The 24,440-nt window shown below is 43.5% G+C and overlaps 1 protein-coding gene across 1 annotated transcript in view; it reads left to right on the top strand.

Annotated features, from left to right (window-relative positions):
• LOC122803464 (interferon alpha/beta receptor 1-like) overlaps positions 1 to 24,440 on the top strand; it is a 591,175-nt gene that overhangs the window by 73,044 nt on the left and 493,691 nt on the right. Inside the window, exon 2 of the mRNA XM_044073082.1 lies at positions 5,374 to 5,549. Coding sequence (XP_043929017.1) covers positions 5,374 to 5,549 — 176 coding nt within the window. The remainder of the gene's footprint in view (positions 1 to 5,373; positions 5,550 to 24,440) is intronic.

The following is a 24,440-nucleotide window of genomic DNA, read 5'->3' as shown; positions in this document are numbered from 1 at the left end:
CAGCATGATTCTTTGTTTGGTGTTAAAGAAAATTGAGGGCAAGGCTAAATCTATGCAAACGGTCAAAGATTTCTTACAAGTACAGCCACATAGGTTTAGTAGATACTGGCCAACAAAGAACTGGTCCTTTCCTGTGTCAGACAGACCTCAAAGGGGCAGACCCAGGCACCCTAGAGGCAGATCCCAGGCGCAAGGTTCATACAGGTCAAAGCAATGGGATGCTTCTACCTCCAAAAGTGGATAAGACAAATCACAACCTTACAGGAAACAGTCCCAATGACTTCCCCCTGCCTGCACCAAGCACTTATTTCCTGGCAGCACCTTTAGGGGAAAAATTTGCATTTTTTTCTCAAAATTGGCACATTATAACCCAGGACAAGTGGGTTCTAAATATTGTATCACAAAGGTACAAGTTCCATTTCCATTCCCTGCCAAACGCAAATGGCTGGCCAGATCTGCCAAAAAATCAATGGATAGAGGCACAAAAACAAGTCTCATCCCTCATGGACATGAGGGCCATTGAACAAGTGCCAGAGCAAGAGCGGGGACAAGGATTTTACTCGTCTGTTCTTGGTACCCAGAAAGGACAAGGCCCGGAGGCCAATACTGGACTTTTCTATTCTGAATACATTCCTGGATATACCAAAATTCAAAATGTTGACTTTGCAGCAGCTACTGCCCATGCTGGCCAAGGACGCTTGGCTTGTAACTTTAGACCTAAAAGAGGCATAGTTGCATGTCCCAATCAGACAAATATTGAGAAGATACCTCAGATTCAAGGCTGGTTCAATGCACTACCAATTCTCTGCACTGCCTTTGGCTTATCTACTGCACCCAGGGTCTTTACAAAGTGCCTGGCACCAGTAATTGCATTCTGCAGACAAAGAGGAATACAAATATATCCTTACTTGGACGACTGTCTAATTCAAGCAGAGAACAAGGACATCATCCTACAGCATCTGGCATTTGTGAAAAAACTTCTAACATGCCTAGGGTACACAGTCAACGAAAAGAAATCAAAACTAGTACCCTCTCAAGAGATAATATTCCTGGGTGCAAGCTTAAATACAACTGCCCAGATGGCTTATCTCACACCAGACAAACAAAGGCAACTGATTATCTACTTCAAAATGTTAGCAACAAAGGCCCAGTTATCTGCAAGAAATATTCTGCAGGATTTGGGCTTCATGGCATCTTGCATCCTACTAATTACATATGCAAGACTGCATATGAGGAAACTTCAATGGTACCTAAAAAGTGTTTGGACTCAACATTGCCACAGCCTGGAAACTATAATTCCTCTCATTCCCCTGCATGCAACAGGAGTATCGATGGTGGGCAAAGGCTTGTCACCAAAACAAGGGACAGCCGTTCACATTACCTCTAGCCAGGCAAACACTAACAACGGATGTGTCAGATTATGCCTGGGGGGGGCCACATGGCAGGAAGATGCATTCAGGGAACATGGACCTCAAACCAAATGCATCTACATATCAATCAAAAAGAGATGCTAGCTGTTCAAAATGCCCTGACAGCATTCAAGGACCTACTTCAACCAGGACAACTACTGATAAAGACAGACAACACCACGGTCATGTGGTATATAAACAAGCAGGGGGCACACATTCTTACCCACTTTACAGACTAGCCATGACTTTGTGGGACACAGCATTTACTTACCAAGTACATCTGCAGGCACAATTCCTGCCAGGAAGGAAAAATACTCTGGCAGTCGAACTAAGTAGAAACCTCATGGATCCCCACGAGTGGCAGCTGGATCCACAAGTCTTCAGCTTGATAACAAGGAAATGGGGATGCCTGGGCATAGATCTATTTGCCTCCCCTCACAACTACCAACTAAAGAGATTCTGCACAAGGATTTATCACAGACAAGCATGGAAAGTTGACACCCTATCCTTCAGCTGGAAAAACCTATCAGTATATGCATTTCCCCCTCTGCCTCTCCTCCCCAAGGTACTCGTAAAGGTCAGACAGGAGAAGCCAAAGATGATACTGATTGCACCAGACTGGCACCGCCAGCACTAGTACCCAATTTTAAGGAGCTTGTCTCAATGCCCAGCTTGGACCCTACCTCAAGTACCGCATCTACTATCCCAGCAAATCAATGAGATCCTGCACAGCCAGCTCAGGACTTTAAACCTAACAGCATGGCGGATAATGTAGTCATAGAAAACACACCTTTCAGCAAAGCTGTGATGGATGTCATTTTGGAAGTCGGAAGGCCTAGTACTAGAAAATCTTATGCTGGAAAATGGAAGAGATTCTGTGCTTGGAACCAGGCAAAAGGAACAGATACAGCTGTGCCAAATATTCCTCAGATTTTACAATACATAACTGAGATGCTGGACAAAGGCCTATCTTTTTCATCTATTAAAATTCATGCCTCTGCCATTTCAGCTCATTACAATGCAGAGCCACTAATCTTTTCTCATCCCTTATTAAAACAGTACCTCAGAGGAGCCAAAAATTTAAGGCCTCCAAAGAGATCACCAATGCTTGCATGGGACCTCAACTATGTCTTGGAAAAACTCACCCTGCCTCATTTTGAGCCAGCTGCTACTGCTGATAATAAAGTTTTTATCGTGGAAAACAGCTCTGCTCCTAGCAATAACTTCTGCAAGGCGAGTTTCAGAGCTACAGGCACTCATGGCTGTGGAACCTTTTATCTTTTTTTATCCGGACAGGGTCTCCCTGAGGACAAACCCAACATTTATGCCTAAAGTGGTGTCCAATGTGGCTCTCAACCAAACCATTCATCTGCCAACCTTTTATCCAAATCCACAGAACAAGGGGGAAGGAATTCTGCATTCTTTGGACATACACCGACAGCTTAGATTCTACTTGGACAGAACCAAAGTTTTCAGAAAGACAGAGCAATTACTAATGGCATATGCTGCAGGGTCACAAGGAAAGGCCATCTCAAAGCAGACTATCTCAAAGTAGACTATTTCAAAGTGGATAGGCCACTGCATTCATTTCTGCTACTTATTCCATGGCAAGCCAGTGCCTAAGGGCATTAGGCCACATTCCACCAGAGCTGCAACCACTTCTGCAGCCTTTCTCAGGGGAGTACCAACCAAGGAAATTTTAGAGGCAGCTACTTGGAGTTCAGTGCACACCTTTACAAAGCACTATCATCTGCCACTCTACTGCAAATCCAGGGCAGGCTTTGCCACTGCAGTTCTGCAGGGTCTCATAGCCGCTCCTAATGCTGTTTAGCTCCAGCCTCCCAAACATAGCTTTGGGAATCTACCCAAATGTAATGACTGCAACAGTGAAACACAAAGAACATAGTACAGTTGTGTATACTTACCATAAATGTAGATGTTTGAGTGTATTCACTGTTGCAGTCCAGGTTACCCACCCGCCATCCCCCCTTTTCTTCTGATGGAACCTCTCTTTCCTTCTCTGATTTATACAACCTATGTGGTGTATTTGCTTGTGGATGAAGGTAAAGTTTGTATTGCTGCATGTTACTTTATATATAGATATAAATTTTGACTACCCATTTTGGGGGCACCTGACATCTGGGGCAAGAAAAACTAAAAAAAAAAAATGTTGTCGGCTGTTTCTTTTATACCCCTGACGACCTGATGTCAGGGAAGGGGTGATGACAGCTGACGCAGGACCCAAGACTTTGGAATTCAGGCCGACTGAGGGCAACCTGCCAGCAGGATAACCCAAATGTAATGACTGCAAGAGTGAATACACTCGAACATCTACATTTATGGTAAGTGTACACAACTGTACTTTCTGTTTTTCCCGGAGTAAGTTGTTTTGTTTCAGAAGAAATTCAGTTTTATTCTCATTTTCAAGTAGTTTTCTGTCAAAATCAGACATTGCCTCTTCTGTACTCAAAATTTGTGATTGTTGTTTAAGACTTAGCACTTCATCTTGCATTTTACATTACTCTTTAAAATTGCCCCTTTTGTTTTCTAATTTATCTGTCTTTACAGGCAACTCACTGATGTTACTTAGTATAGGCTGTATATCTTTTCTTTCCATAGTACTGTCCTGTACACTGGGCTTAGAGTGGCTTATTCTGAGACAGTTATTTCTAGTTTTCTTGACAGGAAAAGGCAGAGTTTCAAACTTTTTTTTGTAGTAAATCATTCAGCAGATGTTCAACTATAAATCCATCAAATTTTGAAACGTTCTGTTTGAGATTTTTAGTAAAAAGCCTGTCAGAGATGTTAAGAAACAGAACTAAAAAAACAGTGCTGTTAACTGTTCACCATCTTGGCCACATCCTCACCAGTCATCAAACTTTCTGGCACTGTATAGAAGTCCTGCTGTTCCCATCCACTGAATGTGTTGCATCATTTCGAAAAAAGAATAAACAAGGAAACATTGCTCGGTTGTGTATGTAGAATGACTTTGTGTTCCATGTCAGGTCCCACAGTACTCAAGAAAAATACAACTTCTAAGCATTAAAAGTTGCAGTACTGGCCTTTAAAAAATATAGCAGAGGTTCAAAAATAGGATCTCCTTCCTGTTTTTCAGAAGACCAAAATAGACTTCATATAGTTAGCAGTGAAGAATATTGTTATAGGTTTAGTTTATGTATTTAATGATGTGTACAGTATTATAAAGGTGTTCATTTCATTACAAATATATAATTTTTAGAAGGAGCATCTGAGGGCATATAAGAGTCTGATTCATAGCAGTAGATGAAAGGTGTGCCCTGACAGTTGTATGTGATGTTCACAGTTGTATGCATTGGTAACAGTATTTTAACACAGCTTTCTACTGGCTGTGCTTGTTTCTGGCCATATCAATAAAGCTTTTTGAAAGCATTCATCTTGCAGAAGCGTGCATTTTAGTTTAATCCCAAATGATTTAAATGGTAAATATGGCTTGGCCTGCCTTTTTCAGCAGCAGGTTTTCACTCGTAACAAGACTAGTTATACCTAATGAATAATGACAATAATTAAGAGTTAGACTTCTTTTATATCAGAAAATGTGTATTAATTCATATGCTCTGATTCTATCAATGTTTCAAGTTAATAGCACTAAACTTTTAAGTGTGTCCCTGATTGTCCCTGATTTTTTTCTTGACTTGTCCCGGATTCTTTTGAAATTTGTCCCCGATTGGTTTAGAGGTCTGCATGTAAGCATACCTTCAGCATAGTATTTCTGAACAGGTATTGGTGTATAATATAGTGTAATCAAGTATGCATTGTACTCTAGTATTTCTGTAAGTATTCTGTGTGTTCCCTCTTTCTACGTCATTGTTTTCATGAGTTTTTTTACACTTTGTATCAGTTTGTTTAATGAGAGAGCACTAGACATGCCAGACTGTAAGAAGAGGGGAAAATTAACTTTTTCTTTCATTTTTTTTCTCCATTACAGTGGGCACATGTTGTCTTGGCAGGCAGTACCTGGATGTGAGCATGTTATGGTAACCAAATGTAACTTACCTGTGGAGATATTTGACATCTTCGAGGAATATTCTATAAGAGTAAAGGCTGACAATGGGAGCAGAGTTTCATTTTCACAGAGCATCTCATTTGCCCCACTTCTTAATTGTAAGTAATTCTGAATGGCATTATTCATTGTATAATTGGTCCAGCACACTGCACTTCAGAATTTTAAATGTAGTAACATGTCAGTTCTGTTGTGAAGTTTAATGAGTAATGCTAGTGCTCCCCAGCTGAAATACAGCCTTTAGTTTCAGTGAATGTTGTGTTCATTCTCACCAATTTTATTGTGAAGAAAATTGAAAAATGTTCCTTCTTGAAACATAACATTTTATCTCGGCCTGCAGTGGTGGTACATTTTATTGTCAGTAGTTGGTAGACTGCAGTGTATGGCATTTTGCAGAGAAAAGTTGAACAAGTGTCAGTCTTTAGTTCTGACTTGTATTTGTTGGGAGACAGTGCATTGGAATGCCTAGATTTCAGTACTTTTTGATGTTCTACAACACTGAGGATAAGCAAAGAAATTTAGCAGTTTCAGAGTGGGAAATTAAGGTGTTAATCCATATGCCCAGTTGAACGCGGTCTACAGTGGCAACTGTCATGACCAGTAGTGTTGTGGCAGTTAGTGTTTAGTGTTGTCTTGCTTGTCATAATAAGTATTGTTGAGGCATTGAGTTGGGGGTGCATAGGACTCTATAATTATCCAGAAGTGAGCGTATGAGGTGTAGAACTGGGGTCGCCCACAGTCTTGGCTCCGAGATAGGTTTATTTTTTTTTTCAAAGCTTGGGTGTAAAATTCAGAGTTCCTACTGTATGGTCAGATGTGTTTGTGACTCACCAATATTTTGTAGTAAGCAGCCCCCCTCCAGAAGATGTTAGCACTGTGCAATCTAGAGCCTTCACTGACAGCATCCATCTCCATTGTCTCATTCCTTTTAGGCATGCATGCACCTGATTCTTTAACTCTCTTTTGCTCTGTGCATACATGTAATGATTTACACTAATTCTGTAAGCTTTGTTCTGAAGTTCCGCTTTCAGCTATCAAGTTTGCTGATCTTTTTATGTAATACTGAACTTTTGATTTCCTCCAGTTTAAAACAGTATTCTTCAGCTAATGGGCTAAACAGGGCTTCTGCTTTTGGTCTAGCCAAAGCATATATTTAAGAATTCTGTCTGTAGTCTTGACTTTAGGCCTGGCACCAGCAGTAAGCAGTTAGTGGTGAACTTGGCCTTTGTCATTCTTATCTTCAGTTACTGGTGCATATTTTTCACTGTCAGGTTTTAGAGTCTTGCTGTAGATGATGGAAGAAACATTTTTTGCTGGAAAAGAACCAGTCCAAAGTAGCTGGCTCAATAAAAACATGAAGCCCTGACAATATCACAGTCCATGTTCTTTTAGTAGCTCCTGTACTAAAGGACACAGCAATTGGAGAAAGACAAAAAAATAGTGCTCAGTCATAGTAAGCTGTACATCTGGTTTGAGGGATGGAGTGGCCCAAGTCCTGCTCTGAGTATCACCTGTGGGAAGGACTGGTATTTGCCTGCAGTGCTCAGGAATTCAGGATCATAAGCGTGGTTAGGGAGTGCATGGAGTTCATCTGAGCAGTCTGAGTGTGCAGAAGTATCTGCTGTCAAGGAGATCAGTACAGCCAAGTATTCTACCATGTCCACTGACCAACAAGCAGGAAGGCTATTACGACTGAAAGAAAACTCCTAAACTCCCTACAGGGTGATTTCCCCAGCACTCACCATTCCCTGGGAAGAATTGAATTGGTTATTCATCCCAGCTGTTCAGCTTTAATTTATTTTCTTTTGTATGCATTCAGGGTTGCTATATTGATTGTGGTATTTGTTACCTGCATGTTAAAGCCTGCACCATTGTAATGTCTCCAGGAAGGACTGTTCCATCCATCCACCTTCATTAGACTAGAACAACTTTGTCCAGCTCTTCTGTTAGGGTGCTTTAAGACTCTGACAGTTTTATTTGCATCTTCTGTTTATCTAGCAGTGCACCACATCTCCTGTTTGCCGTGTTGTTCTTTCCTCTACTGCATTTTTAGTGTCCTATTCTGTAAGCCATATAGCGACTGCATGTGTGATTGAATGTTACTTTTGTGTGCACACCTTTGAGCCAGTTGTCTTTCACTGCCCATCGAGACTGAATTCTAAGGACATTACACTACCTAGCTTATGCTATGTGGTTTTCTTTCTTGTCCACCTTTCATTGCATTCATTCTTTGTTGAGTTGGTTAGTACCGCCAGGTTGGCTGGTGGCCTGTTTTCATGGGAGACCCAAAGTGGTATTTATATCGGGAAATTTAGCCAGGGCACTGGGAAAATTTGCCTAACCTTTCCGGTAATTGCTGTAGTATCTTTAACATCTACATAAGCTACTACTAACTTGGACAGATGGAAGCTGTTGGCCTTTTATGAGACATAAATTGTGGGTAGTCAGGTGTATGGGGGCCATTCCTTTGCACTAGTCATTGAGCCTTCTCCCTCCTGATTGCTTCCTAGTCCCATTTTTGTCTTGCAGCTGAGAGTCCCATAGCCCATTTATTCCTAGGAATGAAAGTCGATCTAGCTAGGAGTGAAATCTTTCATCCATGTATTTAAGTAGAATTGAGATTTTGCAGTAAGCTCTAACCTTCTTTGCATGCTGAGAGGTGATTAAGGGGTTGGAATTTACTGGGCACTGTGATTGCCATCTATGCCTCCAGTTGTGATGTAATCAAAGCCTTGACCTCCTTTAAGCTGAGTATTTATCTGCTTTAGTCTTCACCATGACTTAGGCCACAGAGTGTATGTGCAAATGAATGCCCCCTCCCTTTCCTAGATAAGAGGCAAGCAAAGCCTCACCATTCCCCTCTTACCTCATGACAGCTACAACATGTGCCTATGCTGCAAATCCAATTCAGGTTGCAGTCAGAGCTTTGTCCCTGTACACCACAGTACCCAGATTGTGTAGTTCATAAAAGGCCAACAGCTTCCATTCAGGCAGCATTCTGGTAGAAGCAAACTTGTCAGCAGAGGTTTTCTCAGTGGATGTTTTCCTGTAGACAGATGTGATCCACAAAATTGGGAATTCATCAGACATTCATCCAGGGTTCAACTGCAAAGACTTGCATGACTTTTCCGCTCTGGAGACAGTAAAGGATCACATCACCCTGCACCTTCCTGCAAGATAAGCTGTCAAACAGGATAAGTGGATCTGAGTAATGGTGTCCAGAGGATACACAGTTCCCTTCATATCCCCTCCTTGATTATTATTTCTTCACCTCCCCAATGTTGTACCCTGTTGGAAGGTGGTGGCCAAGCTAGAAGTCATAAACCTGTTATGCAGAGAGCAATCTAAGAGGTCATGCCATGCTATAGAGTCCAGATGATTTTCAGGGTTCTTTTTGGTTCCCAAGAAAACCAAGGACCTCAAGTCAATCGTTGATCACAGTGGCATAAGCCTGTTAATAGCAAAGATGAAGTTCCATATTGTTCTATTGCAGTTGATCCTTCCTTCCTTAGACAGAAAAGACAGGATGTATTGTTTGAACCTCCAGGGCAGCTGCTTGCATATCACAGTAGTCACGAAATCCAGGAAATTACTGTGCTTCAAGGTGGGAGGCAGTCACTTTCAGTTGAGGTCCCTTCTGTTTGGATTCATCACAGCACTGGGGAGTTCACCAAATGCATGGCAGTCCTTGCAGCACGTGTCAGGCTGATGGCAGCAAAGATTTTTCTTCCCAGTTGTTCCTAAAGAAAGTTGTTCACTGTAGCTAGAGACTTCTTACTATTTTTCTGAGCTCTCGCAAGAACAGTGAATATCACAAAGCCACAGATGAAGCCATTGCAAGCATTAATCTTCTAGTGCTATCTAGACTCTGTCATTTTTAGCCAGCCTTCTACCAGACAGGATTATGTTCTTTCATTTCAAGGTTCATACTCTTATCACCATCCCCCACAGTGAGAGCAGCATTGTGCTTCAGTATTTTGAGGCTCATGGCAACAACTATTTCTCTAGTTTCTTTTGCAAGATTTTACATGATGGTCTTGCAGTGGTCTCTGAAGGTTCTTTGGATGCCCCATTCTCCTTCCAGTCACCACAGGCATCTAGACACCCATTTTTGCGGCACTCCTTTCAACCCCTTTAGAATGTCACGATCACCACAGATGGGTCAGCCTTTGATGTGAGTGGCATTTTTTGGTGAACAGTATTGAATTATATATGATCACAAGAAGAAGCCAGTCTACAAATACAGGTCCTGTTGAAGGCAATCCTCTTTTTTTTTTTTTTTTTTTTTCAATAATAATTCTTTATTTTATTTTTTCCAAACAACTAATACAGTACTACCAACTACTTACAATATGTACATGAATGCTTCCAACAGTTACATAGAATCATTATACATACCTATACACTTCTAAAAAAAAATAATGAAGAAAAAAGAACTAGTAACCATATAAGACTTATCTCAATAAAATTCAACAGTTATTCAGTTTTTCCCAGAGAATAGTGGAATGGAACTTTAAGCTAATACAATGTTAAAGATTTGTTCCCATATTTTTGTATTGTTTACATTTTCCTTATGATCACTAATTAGAAATTTATGTGCTAGAATATGTTTGGTGGCTACTATCTTGAAATTTTGCCATGATGTCTGTAAAGGGTTCAACCAATTGGAAGCTATACATAACTTCGTCAACAAAAAAATATTGACTAGTATAATTCTTTGGGTTCTTTCCAAGTTGGGTGGTGGAATATGCAAAATCGTAAATTCCCAGGAGAGTGTGGAATGTTGATATCCCATTTTTTGTAGTTGAAGCTTCAAGGAATTCCAGAGTTTGAAAATACATTTACAACTCCAAAACATATGTAGGAGGTCTCTTAAATGCAGGTTGTACAAGACTTTCTCCCCCAGGGTGTGATTGACATTCACTCTGACAATTACATCATGACAGATACTTCTACCCCCATGTCAGGATAGCATGCAGCTGTGAGAATGCGCCAGGTTGACCCTTGATTTCTAACAGCAGTCCATATTCATGACCAAGCCAGCTCTTTGCAAACAAGCACAATGTTTTTTTTCCAACACCTTTATTGAATTATCACCTAAGACATAGGCAAAGAAAACAAGCCATATTAGTGTGTTCCTAGTTACGAACCTTTAACGTGACATATGTTTTTTTCTGTGTAACTGTTCTCAATCCAAAATTACACAAATTACTTAATTCCTACCTTCCCTAAAATCTCATGTCTACAAAACTTTGCTCTGCATGTATTGTTTCCGCAATTTCTATTTTTTTTCTATGTAATTTGCTCCTACCCTTTTCTAAAGATCTCGCTTTCAATTCTTTTATCTCTGTTAAAATATTCAGTACTTCAAATACATTTTTTTAGATTTAATTTCCATTTTTAGTAATTGTTTTTGGCAGCCACCAGAATCAAACTTAACAAGGCCTTACTATGTTTTAGGCAATTCAGTGTCCCAGCTCAAAAAATCATTTCCTTAGTTACATCCATTTGGTCACCCCGTATTTCTGGAAGAGTACTATGTAGGGAATTTTTTAACTGTGACAACTGATTATACTCCCAAAACATTTCCTCCCAGTTACCTCCGTCTTTCCCATCACTCCTACATTTGCCATCTACCTGAGGAAAAAATTGTTTGGAGTCTGTTTGGGCTTTAAAAGTACTTATGCAAACACTTTCAAGCAAAAATCATGTTGCATACTTGGGAGCCATACATATTTCCTCCCATTGTTTTCTTGTGAATTGGTTATCTACTGTTTTCCCAATCTTTTTTAACCTTCTCTAATTCCTGTAGTTATTGTGCAATATTTTATATACCCTGCTAATTATCCCTTTTTTAACAGCCGCTTCTGTTGTAGATTCAACTAAAAACAATACCAGAGCAGGTCTTTCACTTAGGGTTTTCCTATCGGTTTTTCTTTGCCTATACTCTGATATCAATCCCTGATAGGGAAGACAGTCTCTAGCCTGCAGTCTAGATGTCTTCTTGGCCTCTTCCCATTCTTTCCTTCTGCAGTTATTTGCTCCCAATACCGTAGTTCCTTTGCCAGTTTTCTCAGATAAATTTCTGCCCCCTCTTGCCTATTCTCTCTGTACCCTTAAATGCAGTAATCCCTATCAGCAAAAACTACTTTTTTTCAGTTCTTGTGCTGGCTTAGTTCTTAAACTGTTTTCTACTACTTTATGGTTATAATAATCTGTATATTAAGCATCTGCATCCAAAATCCCACTCTCTTCTTATTTATTGAATTTCCCCCTTCTTTCATCATCATCCCTTTCCACATTGATTCATAGCTTTCTGCTTGTGTTATGTATGAGCCTTAATTGTGTTGCTGTGAAATATCCCTTTACTTCTCTACCCCATGACCCAGATGTACTCCTCTCCATCCACCTGCTTCACTCTACTTGTACTGAGCAGATAGTATGTCTGGCTAATGTAATCATACTACCAAAGGAACTTCTACAGCTGAATTCCACCTTCAGTTGAATAAGTGCAAAAGAAGCAGTACATTCAGTTGAAATCTGTTATACTGAGCCCATAGTATGTCTGATCTGCTGCTGCAAATGTTGATGTAATCACACTACTAAATGAACTTCTACAGCTAAATTCCACATTCAGTTGCATAAGTGCAAAAGAAGCAATACTTTCAGTTGAAATCTGTTATACTGAGCCCATAGTATGTCTGATCTGCTGCTGCAAATGTTGATGTAATCACACTACTAAATGAACTTCTACAGCTAAATTCCGCATTCAGTTGCATAAGTGCAAAAGAAGCAATACTTTCAGTTGAAATCTATGTACGGCAGTTTCCAAGAAGCAAACTAAACTTAATTGATGTTATGTAGTCCAATCTCGCCTTCATTCTTACCCGTGAGTTCGGAGCCGAACCTCGGCCATACTGTAGCTCGAAGTCTTCAATTGGCTCGTGGTTAAAAGGTATCCCATCGTGCAACAGGTCTATTCTCCAGATCTCATTTGCTGCTCATTAAGCTCAGACGTGGTCTCGCTTTTGGCCGTGGCTAAGTATATTGTTTATAAAACTTTTACAAACTGCTGACTTGTTGCTCAAAAAAGCTATTTTCATAGTTCTGTGGGTGTGATAGTGGTGTTTTACTGCCTGTATTTGTTTCTCTGGTTGTTTTTTGTGCCCTTGTCTGGCTGTTTGGATATCCCGTTCATTTTCCTTTCCCCACAGGCTAGGCCCATTTAAGTTAGAGGACCTAGTCCTCCCCATTGTTTCTGTGTGGTCTTTGGTTTGATGCTCCATTCTGTTAGCATTTAGTGTTGTGTCTGGCTAGTGGTGCTTTCCTGCCTTTGTTTCCCCGGGCTTGGCCCATTTAAGTTAGAGGACCCTAGTCCTCTCTGTTGTTTTCCCGACGGTTTCTTGGCCGTTTGAGTTAGAGGCTCTGTTTCTTGTTAGTTGGGTCTAGTGTGTGTACGTATTAACTTGTTCCTTTCAGCATGTCTAAGGATCCTAAGGAACACAGGCCTTTGGGCTTTAAAAAGTGTGTTGAATGCAGCAATAAAATGTCTTTAACTGAAGGGCACTCAGTGTGCATGTACTGCTTGGGGGCTATTCACTTCCAAGAGTCCTGCTTTTTTTGTCATTCCTTCAGTCCCCGTGTGCTACAGGAGAGGAAAAACAAGCTCATTTTGAAAGGACTGCTTAAACACTCCTTCGAAGAAGACTTGGCTAAGTCTTCCAGTGCGTTATCCTCTCCAGCTAAAAAGGACAAAAAGACTTCCATGAAGCGCTCTCCGGCTTCGTCTGTTTCTTCGGAGCAGTCAGAGAAAGTTGCTAGAACAGCTTCTCCTTCTTCGGTTCTATTGCCCTCAGTGCCGAAAGAAGTCTCTTGACTAAGTCTGTATCGGCTCCCAGCCTTTAGGAGTCGTTGACGGATATTTTGGTTCGGAGCCGGTCTCCAGTTTTTTGACCAGGTTCTCCTTCACGCAAGTCCCCTTCTGTAGGGAGATCTAGATCTCCTACTTTATCTTCCAGGTCTTTCAGGACCATTTCCAATGAGGACATTGATAGGGTAGTGAAGAAACTGCTTCAGTCATTGGTGTTGGCCAAATTGATTTCAGCTCCGACCCAGTTGGCTCCGGAGCTTATGGCCTCTTCATCCTTTGTTGTTCCTCCTCCAAGCCTTTCTCGGCCTTTGGAGCCAGAGTTGTCGGTGCCGTTGGGCACCGTTAGGTCTGTTCCAGTAGCCTCGCCTGGCCTCTCAGTTCCGATTTCCACTCCGACCCCATCGGCTCCATCCACGGGGTCGAGGGTTCACGGTTCTCCGGTCGGACCCGAGGGGGAGGTCTTGGATCGATCTTCATCGTTTCTGAGCCTTCCTGTTGGTGCTTTGGCCCGAGTGAGCTTGGACCCGACATCGGCTTCGGACCTCATCTCCTCGGCGCCGAGGGCTACTACTGTTTCATCTTCAGTTAGTTGGCCTTTGGATCCAGGGGGATCAGCCTTCAAGGTTATGAGGAGTGTGCTGGCCAGGTCGTCAACTGCATCCTACAGCACCAATACTCTGCCCCCTCCAGCACCAGTGTCAGTTTCAGATCATGCTCTATCCATGGGCAGCGGAGACCCTAAGCCTCAGGATTCCTCCATGAGTGGTTCCCAACTTTCTGACATCTCCCCAGAGTTTTTGCCTGAGGAGCCCGCCAGAAAGAGATTGTGAGGAAACACCTTGACTCCCCGGATGAGTCCCTCACGTCCGATACTGACCTTGAGGAGTCAGAGGGGTCCCCCAAGTCATCTTCTGAAGATGTCTCTTTTTCAGATATCCTGGAGATCTTGAAGCAGAGAGGCGGCTGGCCATCCAAATCCCCTTCTGATGAGGAGTCAGTGTTCCTGAAGGCTTTTGGGTTTCAACCTTCCACCTCTTGGGTTTCTCCCCCTTCTGATGAGGTATTAGACCTTGTCTGTCGAAAGGTGTGGGAAACTCCTGACATTGTGGAACTGGCCCCAAGGAGACCAGATAAGTTTTTGTCCACCCCCTCTGACAAGGAGTATCTATCTAAAGGTGTTCCAGTAGATGCCATGGTGGTGGCTGCAGCCACCAAGAAGGAACTTGCTGCAACTTTGTCTACCGTCCATCCTCCTAACAAGGAGTCCTGGGCTATGGACAAGTATGGGAAGTGTGTGTTTACCTCAGCAGCCTTTACATTGAGGTCGCTGAACTATTTGATGCATTTTATGAGGCTCCAGAGAGATCTCCTAAAAGAGCTAGGAGATTTTCTACAGGGTACATTTTCTGATGCCATGGCACAGAAGGTCAATGCACAGATGTCTACCTTAAATTCCCTTACCAACTCCTCCATGAGGCTGATCTCATATGCAGCCAATGGAGCGAGTAGGGCTGCGGGTTCTGGAGCCTCTCTTAGGAGACACTCCTGGATGCTTCTGTGCAATTTCAAGGAGGCCTTCAAGTCTACATTCACTAATGCCCTATTTGATGGTTCATCATTGTTCAGAACCAAGGTGAAGGACACTCTCACTAGGTGCGAGCAAGAAGGAAAAACCCTGTCTGCCGTGGGAGTCAGTTTTTCCATGCCTTCTAGATCTTACCCCAAGGGCCAGAAGGGTGGGAAAATGTGGTTCAGGACGTCGCAGAGGTTTTTTCAGGGTGCACAAAGTGATTCCCCCTCTGGAGGCAGGGGAGGGGGTGGAAATTCAGGTAGACGCCTCCCTAGAGGCAGAGGAGGCCTGCGTAACCCGGGGGACCGTGATTCCTTTCATGGATGTTCATCGTGTTTCACTGTTGCAGTCATAACTGTAGGGTGCTCCTGCCGGCAGGCAGCCCGAGGTCGGCCAGAATCCCAAAGTCTGGGTCCGGCGTCGGCTGTACAAACTAGTACCCTGACGTCAGTACGCTCTGGTACATAGCCCTCAGCCGACGCCATCTTCTCCAGTCTTTCTTGCCGTGCGGTGGAAAGCAGCTCGCAAGTCGTTGGTTGGTGATTTTCGAACAGCGTATTTGGTTGTTGTCGGTCCGAAGTTCTTACTTCTCTTCTCAAAGCTAAGTACCCGTTAGAATCTTTTTCTTGTTCCTCCGATGTCAGAAAAAGTTAATAATTGTATTACGTGTGGAAAACAAATACCTCATAAAGATTTCCACTCTTACTGTCTACCTTGCTTAGGCCCTGACCACGACGTTTCTTGTTGTCGATTCTGTGCCAGGTTCAATTCTCGTACTATCAAGCGCAGGTACGACTGGGCTCTAAATTACTTTGGCAGATGCTTCAATTATAGAATGTCGTTGGACACTACCGCAATTCAAAAGAAGCGCAAAGACAAGGACAGGCCTCCGAGGTCCAAACAGGACTCGTTGCAGCTGGAGCCAGCGTCCGGTTCGGCTGCCGTCAGTGAGGCGCTTTTGCAGCCCCTGTCGTCCGCCACTTCTGAACCGATGGCCGATACGGACTCCCATGGGGAGCCATCAAGGCCTACTATTTTATCTGCTGCAGGACCTTCGGACGTTGCTCCCTCAGATGGGTCCGGAACTGCTGTGCAGGTACCGGCTTCTGAGGGGGTATTCAGGCCTACTCACATTACTATTTCAAAGGCAAAGACAAAGACTCCTGTTAAGTCTAAAGCTCCTGCTCAGGCTACTTCTGAATCTACTCCCAGGACACAGAAGCAATTGTTAAGGATGGCTGAGGATTTGCTTACAATGATTAGGGGTTCTCACCCCCCCCTCTGAGAAAAGGCCTCGACAGGATGTTCCTATGGATTCCTCTGACCAGGCTTCTATATCTTCTGTCTCTTCCTCTGATCAGGAATATTGTTTTCCTCCTTATGAGGATTCGGATGCTGAGGACTCTCTGCCCTCTGCCTCTCCGCCTGAAGATTTTTCTTTTGGGGAAACCTTACATGAGATGAGGGAACATTTTCATTGGGAAGGTCAGGATTATTCTGCTTCCAAGGAGAGGCTTAGAGAATTTCTTCTTCTTCCTCAACGTAGGCCTTTGGCTATCCCTCCTGTTCTTGACATTGTGGATGATGCTTTTTCTGAGGCTAATTTGAATCCTGATTCCATGCCTCCTGCTCCTTCTAAGCCTGATAGATTTTATAGGGTTCCTGAGTCTCATTTGTTCTTATTTAAGAACCCTTCTGCGGATCCTGAAACTATTTCTCAGGGCTCTAAGGCTGTTAAAGTTGCTACTTCTAAGAATCCTATTCCCTCTGAGAAGGATTCTCGTGCCTTAGACAGGTGGGGTAAAAAGGTATATACTTCTGCTACCCTTTCTGTTAGGGCTTTAAATTGGGCTCTAAGGCTATTTAAGTTGCTACTTCTAAGAATCCTATTCCCTCTGAGAAGGATTCTCGTGCCTTAGACAGGTGGGGTAAAAAGGTATATACTTCTGCTACCCTTTCTGTTAGGGCTTTAAATTGCCAGTTTCATATGTTTAAGTATCAGCAATTTCTTTTGTCTGTTTTAAAGCAAAAGCTTGCTTCTCTTCCTGCATGTGCAGAAGATAAGGAACTACAGGATGTATTGCATGCAACTGAACAACTGAACAAACATAGCTTGCATTGTGGTTTTGATGCTTTGGATGCTTCTTGCAGGGCCGCAGCCTCTGGTACTGTTATCAGGAGACATGCTTGGCTTCGTGAACAAAGTTTACCTGAACAGGTTAAGGCTAAATTATTAGATGCCCCTGTTCAACATGATGTTCTTTTTGGATCTAAGGCTGAGGAGGTTATTAAAAAGATGGAAGAAAAGGCAAAATCTATGCAAACTGTGAAAGACTTCTTGCAAGTTCAGCCTCCTAGATTTTCCAGGAATTGGCCCTCCAAAAATTGGTCCTTTCCCACGTCTGACAGGCCTCAAAGGGGAAGATATAGACGCTCCAGAGGTCGTGGCCAAGCTCAGGCCTCCTACAGATCGAGGCAATGGACTGCTTCTTCACCTAGAAGGGGAGAAGACAGTCAAAGAAAGCAAACTCAATGACTCTCTCGGTTGGGCTACAGGACCTCTTTACCTGGATGCCCCTCTCGGAGGAAAACTTTCTCTTTTTTACAGAAATTGGACTCATATTACCCAGGACAAATGGGTATTGGACGTGATTTTAAAAGGCTACAAATTCCACTTTCATACCCTGCCAAGGGCTTTCGGTTGGCCAGATCTGCCAAAACATCAATGGTCAGAGGCCTTAAATCAAGTGGATGCTCTTCTGGCCATGAGAGCCATAGAGCCTGTTCCACTCTCAGAGATGGGAAAATGTTTTTATTCAAGACGTTTTCTGGTTCCAAGAAAACAAAGCTCATGGAGACCTATTCTGGACCTTTCTGTGTTAAACACCTTTTTGGAAATTCCAAAATTCAAGATGCTTACTCTGCAGCAGCTGATTCCAATGCTCTCTCAGGACACCTGGATGGTGACATTGGACCTAAAGGAAGCTTATTTACACATTCCCATCAGGCAGGAACGCAGGAAATTCCTCAGATTCAAGGCAGGTTCGAGACACTTTCAATTCTCTGTACTGCCCTTTGGTTTATCTACTGCGCCCAGAGTCTTTACCAAGTGCCTGGCACCAGCAGTGGCTTATTGCAGACTTCAGGGGATTCAGATTTACCCCTATTTGGACGACTGCCTTATTCAGGCAGACAGCAAGGATCTTTTACTTCAACATCTGGATTTTGTTCAACGTCTTCTCCTTCTACTGGGATTCTCAGTGAACACAAAAAAGTCACATTTGATCCCTTCTCAACAAATGGTATTTCTGGGAGCCCTCTTAAATACAACCTTACAAAGGGCCTTCCTCACTCCAGAAAAACAAATACAGCTGGCTTTAATTTTCAAGACTTTAGCAACTCTAACACAGCTCACTGCAAGGAAATTTTTGCAGGCACTGGGCTACATGGCTTCCTGCATTCTGTTGATTCCAAATGCAAGGCTTCATATGAGAAAGCTTCAATGCTATCTGAAAAGTGTATGGTCACAGCATTACCACGATCTGGACACTCTGATTCCTCTGATCCCCTGCCTCCAGAAGGAGTTCCTTTGGTGGTCCAGGGTGTGTGCTTTAAACGAAGGAAAGCCTTTCCGTTTTCCTCAACCATCTCAAATCATAACCACGGACGCCTCGGATTATGCTTGGGGAGCACATTTTCTAGGCAATTGCCAGCAGGGAACCTGGACAAAGGACCATCTTCACTGGCACATCAATCTGAAGGAAATGTTGGCAGTTCAAAATGCTCTTCTAGCCTTCAAGAACCTTTTGCATCCAGGGCCTCTTTTGATTTGCACAGATAACACCACAGTCATGTGGTACATAAACAAGCAGGGGGGTTCTCATTCGTACCCCCTTTGCAGACTAGCTATGGCTTTATGGGACACAGCTCTAAATCTAAATCTACATCTCCAAGCTCAATTCATCCCAGGAGAACAGAATCTCTTAGCAGACAGCCTGAGCAGAAACATTTTAGATCATGCTAGACACCAACTTATTCAACAGGATTACTGCAGTTTGGGGATGTCCCCAGATAGATCTGTTTGCATCCCATCTCAATCATCAGCTGCCTCTCTTTTGCACCAGGTCCTTCCACAAAACAGCTTGGAAAGTGGATGCCCTGTCCTTCAGCTGGAGAAGCCTTTCGGGGTATGCCTTCCCTCTTCTTCCTCTACTTCCTCGGGTATTACTGAAGATAAAACAGGACAAGCCCAAGTTCCTCATCTTGATTGCTCCAAATTGGCCTCGACAGTTTTGGTATCCAACTTTAAAGCACCTGTTTTTGGAGCCTCCTTGGATTCTCCCTCTGAGCCCTTCTCTTCTGTCCCAGCATCAGGGTCAGTTGCTACATTCCAATCTCAAGACCCTTTGCCTGGCAGCTTGGCTCTTCAAAGGAATTTGATTTCTTCTAGTTTTCCCAAACAAGTTTTGGATGTTCTTTTGGAAGTTAGACGGCCTAGCACTAGGAAATCCTATGCCTCTAAATGGAAGAGATTTTGTATTTGGATGCAGGACCGAGGCTTGGACCCACTGGTGCCTGATCTCTCTTCTATTTTGCTTTACCTTTCGGAGCTTTTGTCTAATGGGCTTTCCTTTTCTTCCATTAAGATTCATGCTTCTGCTATTTCTGCTCATTTCAATACTGATCCTCCTGTTTTTTCATATCCTTTGGTGAGACAGTTTTTGAGAGGGGCCAAGAATCTAAGACCTCCCAGGACCCCTCCTGCTCCTGCTTGGGATCTTAATTATGTTTTAGAAAAGCTTACTTTGCCTCCTTTTGAGCCTGCTGCATCTTCAGATATTAAGTTTTTATCTTGGAAGACAGTTCTTTTGTTGGCTTTGACTTCTGCCAGAAGGGTCTCAGAGTTGCAAGCTCTCATGGCTGTGGAACCATACCTTTCCACCAGGAAAGAGTATCCTTGAGGACCAATCCTACTTTCATGCCCAATGTGATTTCGAAAGTGGCTTTAAATCAAACAATTCACCTTCCTACCTTCTTTCCTAATCCTCAAAATAAAGGGGAAAGGATTTTGCATTCCTTGGACGTGCATAGACAGTTACGATTTTACTTGGACAAGACTAAAGAGTTCAGAAAATCTAACCAATTGTTTGTTTCTTTTGCCTCCAGTTCTCTTGGAAAGGCTATTTCCAAACAAACTATTTCCAAATGGATTTCTTATGGAATAAGATTTTGTTACACTCATCATGGGAAACAGTTTCCAGGTACTGTGAGAAGTCATTCTACTAGAGCAGCTGCTACTTCTACAGCTTTTCTCAGAGGAGTTCCTACCAAGGATATCTTGAAGCTGCCACTTGGAGTTCTGTGCATACTTTTTCCAAGCACTACAATCTCCCTTTGTATTCTAAGACCAGGGCAGGCTTTGCCTCTGCTGTTTTGCAGGGTCTTCTTGCTGCCCCTTCTTCTGTCTAAACCTCCTCCCTTTTTCACTGCTTTGGGATTCCACCCTACAGTTATGACTGCAACAGTGAAACACGATGAACATAGTACAGTTGTGTACACCTACCATAAATGTAGATGTTCGAGTGTCTTCACTGTTGCAGTCGGTGTTTCCCTCCCTCCTATCCCCTCTTTTTCTCTTTTGTGGTGTATTTGTGTTTCCTTGTTGGATTCATTTTTGATTTATTGGGGACTTTTGACATCTAGGGCAAGAAAGGCTGGAGAAGATGGCGTTGGCTGAGGGCTATGTACCAGAGCGTACTGACGTCAGGTTACTAGTTTGTACAGCCGACGCCGGACCCAGACTTTGGGATTCTGGCCGACCTCGGGCTGCCTGCCGGCAGGAGCACCCTACAGTTATGACTGCAACAGTGAAGACACTCGAACATCTACATTTATGGTAGGTGTACACAACTGTACTTTCTCCCTACCATCGCTCCTGAAGGGAGGCCCGACTTTGCATCTCTGGAGCCGGTCGGGGGTTGCATTTCTTTATACCCAAAAGCCTGGCAAGAAGTCATTCGAGACGAGTGTGTATTAAAGATAATTTCCAGAGGTTATCATATCCCCTTCTCTTCTCCTCCCCCGCCATCCAAGAGAATCCCAGACGTTCCACCCAGTCACAGGGATTCCGCAACTTTAGAAATAAAAAGTTGCTTTCAAAAGGGAGCTATCCAGCCTGTCCCCGCAGACCAAGTAGGATTAGGGACTTACTCCAAATTATTTTTGGTGCTGAAAAGAACAGGACCTGAGACCCATCTTGGATCTCAGCTGATTGAACCTTCATGTACAAAAGTCCAAGTTCCGCATGGTCACCTTACAGTCAATACTCCCTCTGTTAGGGAAAGATATGTGGATGTGCTCCATCAACCTCAAAGATGCTTACTACCATATCAAGATGGACAGGGCATCGAGAAGTCATTTACGCTTCTGGCTGGGAGCCAGTCATTTTCAGATGTTCTTCATCTCACATTGCTGCAGTCCTTACATATGGGTAGTCCGCTGTCCTCGGTCGGCCCGAATACCAAAGTATTAGGCTGACGTCGGTCAAGGCGCTTAGAACTGACATCAGGACGTCAGGGTACAAAAGCGCATGACCGACGTCATTTCCTCAGTCTTTTTTGCCGCATGGTCCGATGCAGAAGCAGCGTTGCAAGTGCCGTTCGGCATTCTGAAATTTTTCGAATTCGGAGTTTCAGACCGAATCCAAGTTGGCTAAGTACCCCGTTGGGGATTATTTTGGTTTTTTCTTGCCTCAGTGTTTTTACCGGATGTCAGAAAAAGTGAATAACTGTATTTCTTGTGGGAAATAGATACCGCATAGGGATTATCATTCTTTGTGTATTCCTTGTTTGGGGCCTGAGCACGACATTGTTGGGTGTCGCTTTTGTGCTAGGTTCAATAAACGCACTATTAAGCGAAGGTTAGATTGTGCTAGGCTGGTCTTTGGGAAGCGGTGCAATTATAATATGCCGTCGGATTCTCCGGCGCCCGCTTCTGCGAAGAAGCGCAAAGACAAAGCAGTTAAACCCAGGCAAGGTGAGTCGTCCGTTTCGGACGCCGGTTCTTTAGAGGCTTCAGTGGAACCGGTGGTTCCGACGGAGACTTCTCTGGAGTCTCAGGGGGAGACTTTGATTTTGCAGGAAGTAGTCTCTCAGGAGGCAGGTCAGGCTGAAGGGGCTTCTCAAGTTACTGTACTCCCCTCCCTTCGAGGCCTAGAGTGGAGCCAGAGTTGGGAAGTTTTGAACAGGCTTCGGATGTTTCAGAGTCTTCGGTTGAAGACTTGCAGGAGTATACTCCTTATTCTGATTCTGATGCAGAGGATTCCACTCCTTCTGCTTCTCCTCCAAAGGATTTTTCTTTTTCAGAGACACTTCATTCTATGAGGGAACATTTTAAGTGGGAAGGTCAGGACTTCTCTGATTCTAGGAAAAGGCTTAGGGAGTTTTTGCTGTTACCCCAGCATAGGCCTTTGGCTATACCCCCTGTTCTGGATGTTGTGGAAGATGTGTTTGCAGAGGCTTCACTTAATCCTGATTCTCTGCCGCCTGCTCCTGTTAAGCCGGATAGGTATTACAGGGTGCCTGAGGCTCACAAATATCTTTATAAGAGTCCTAGGGCGGACCCAGAAACTATTAGTCAGGGACCTAAGGGTGTGAAGGCCTCTATTGTGAAAAATCCGGTTCCTCTAGATAAAGAAGCCAGAGCTTTGGATAGATGGGGAAAGAAGGTCTATACATCTTCTACCTTAGCTATGAGGGCTTTGAATTGCCAGTTTCATATGTTGAAATATCAAAACTTTCTTCTTTCTCAATTGAAGTCTAAGGTGGATGCTCTGGCGGAAGGCATTGAGTGTAAAGAATTGCAAGATTTGGTGCATGTCTCTGAACAGGTGGGTGAGCATTCATTACAGTGTGGTTTTGATGCTGTGCAGGCATCTTCTTGGGTGGCTGCCACTGGCTCAGTTCTTCGCAGGCACGCCTGGTTGAAGGATAAGAATTTATCTGACCATGTTAAGACAAGGATTTTGGATGCTCCTTTGCAGTCTGATGTGTTGTTTGGTTCACCTGTGGAGTCAGTCTTGAAGAAAATGGAAGACAAGGCTAAGTCTATGCAGACTGTTAAAGATTTTTTGCAAGTTCAGCCTCCGAAATTTAGTAGGAATTGGCCTGCTAGGGGGTGGACGTATCCTTCTTATGATTCTCAGTCTAGGGGTAGATCTAGACGTGGTAGGGGCAGAGCTCAGAGTTCTTTCAGGCCTAGAACAGGAGTTCCCTGCACAATCTTCGGGTGAGGGCAGGGGCCAGTCCTTTCGTAAACAGGCCCAATGACCTACTTTTTCAGCTGCCAGATCCTTCTTGCCTGGCAGCACCTTTGGGAGGAAGGTTAGCACTCTTCAAGGAAAATTGGATGTTGGTTACCCAAGACAAATGAGTATTGGATATCATACACCAGGGTTACAAGTTTTATTTCCATACCTTGCCTCCTTTCAAAGGCATGCCGGACGTTCCTCCTCGGCAAAGACTAGAGGCTCGCAAACAAATTTCTCTACTACTTCAAATAGGGGCCATACAACCGGTTCCTCTGCCAGAAGTGGGCCTAGGATTTTATTCTCCTGTTTCTAGTACCAAAGAAAGGAAACACGTGGAGACCAATTTTGGATTTATCCATCCTCAACACATATCTGGACATTCCCAAGTTCAAGATGTTAACGTTACAACAGCTTTTACCTCTGCTGGGCAAAGATCACTGGATGGTGACCCTGGATCTCAAGGAGGCTTACCTTCATGTTCCTATCAGGCCCAGTTACAGGAAGTATCTGCGTTTTCGGGCTGGGACTTCACATTATCAGTTCTCTGCATTGCCCTTTGGCTTATCTACTGCGCCCAGAGTGTTCACGAAGGTTCTGGCTCCAGTGGTAGCTTTTTTCAGGCTAAGAGGAATACAGATCTATCCTTATTTGGACGATTGCCTGATACTGGCTCAAGGAAAGGACGAACTTCTTCATCATTTACAGTATGTGATGGCAGTGCTAAGATGCCTGGGGTATTCTGTGAACGAAATAAAGTCCAGTCTAGTACCCTCTCAGGACATGTGCTTTCTGGGTGTGAGACTGAATACAGCATCCCAGATGGCCTTTTTGACCCCGGACAAACAAAAGAATCTTTCTCTTTACTTCCATCAGTTGTCTCATCAGTCCAGGCTGACTGCAAAGACAGTCCTTCAAGCCTTGGGGGTTCATGGCATCTTGTATTCTGGTACTTCCCAATGCCAAACTGCATATGAGGAAGCTACAATGGTATCTCAAGAATGTATGGACACAGCACTGCCAAGATTTGGACACTGTCATTCAAATAATACCTTGCATTCAAAAGGAATTTTTGTGGTGGTCTCAGGAATGTCACCTAAACAAGGGACTCTCTGTGACCCGGCCAGAGGCGAGTCAGATTTTAACGACAGATGCCTCAGACAAAGCTTGGGGAGCTCATCTGAATGGAAAATGGGTACAAGACACGTTGCCTGCCAGACTTCAACATCTACATATCAACTTGAAGG

The sequence above is a fragment of the Protopterus annectens genome, chromosome 5.part1 (genome assembly GCF_019279795.1).
Source record: "Protopterus annectens isolate FY-2018-M chromosome 5.part1, PAN1.0, whole genome shotgun sequence".
In the NCBI taxonomy this organism is placed as follows: Eukaryota; Metazoa; Chordata; order Ceratodontiformes; family Protopteridae; genus Protopterus; species Protopterus annectens.
Note: the sequence above shows the minus strand (reverse complement) of the source record. Positions and strands in the feature narration are given on the sequence as shown.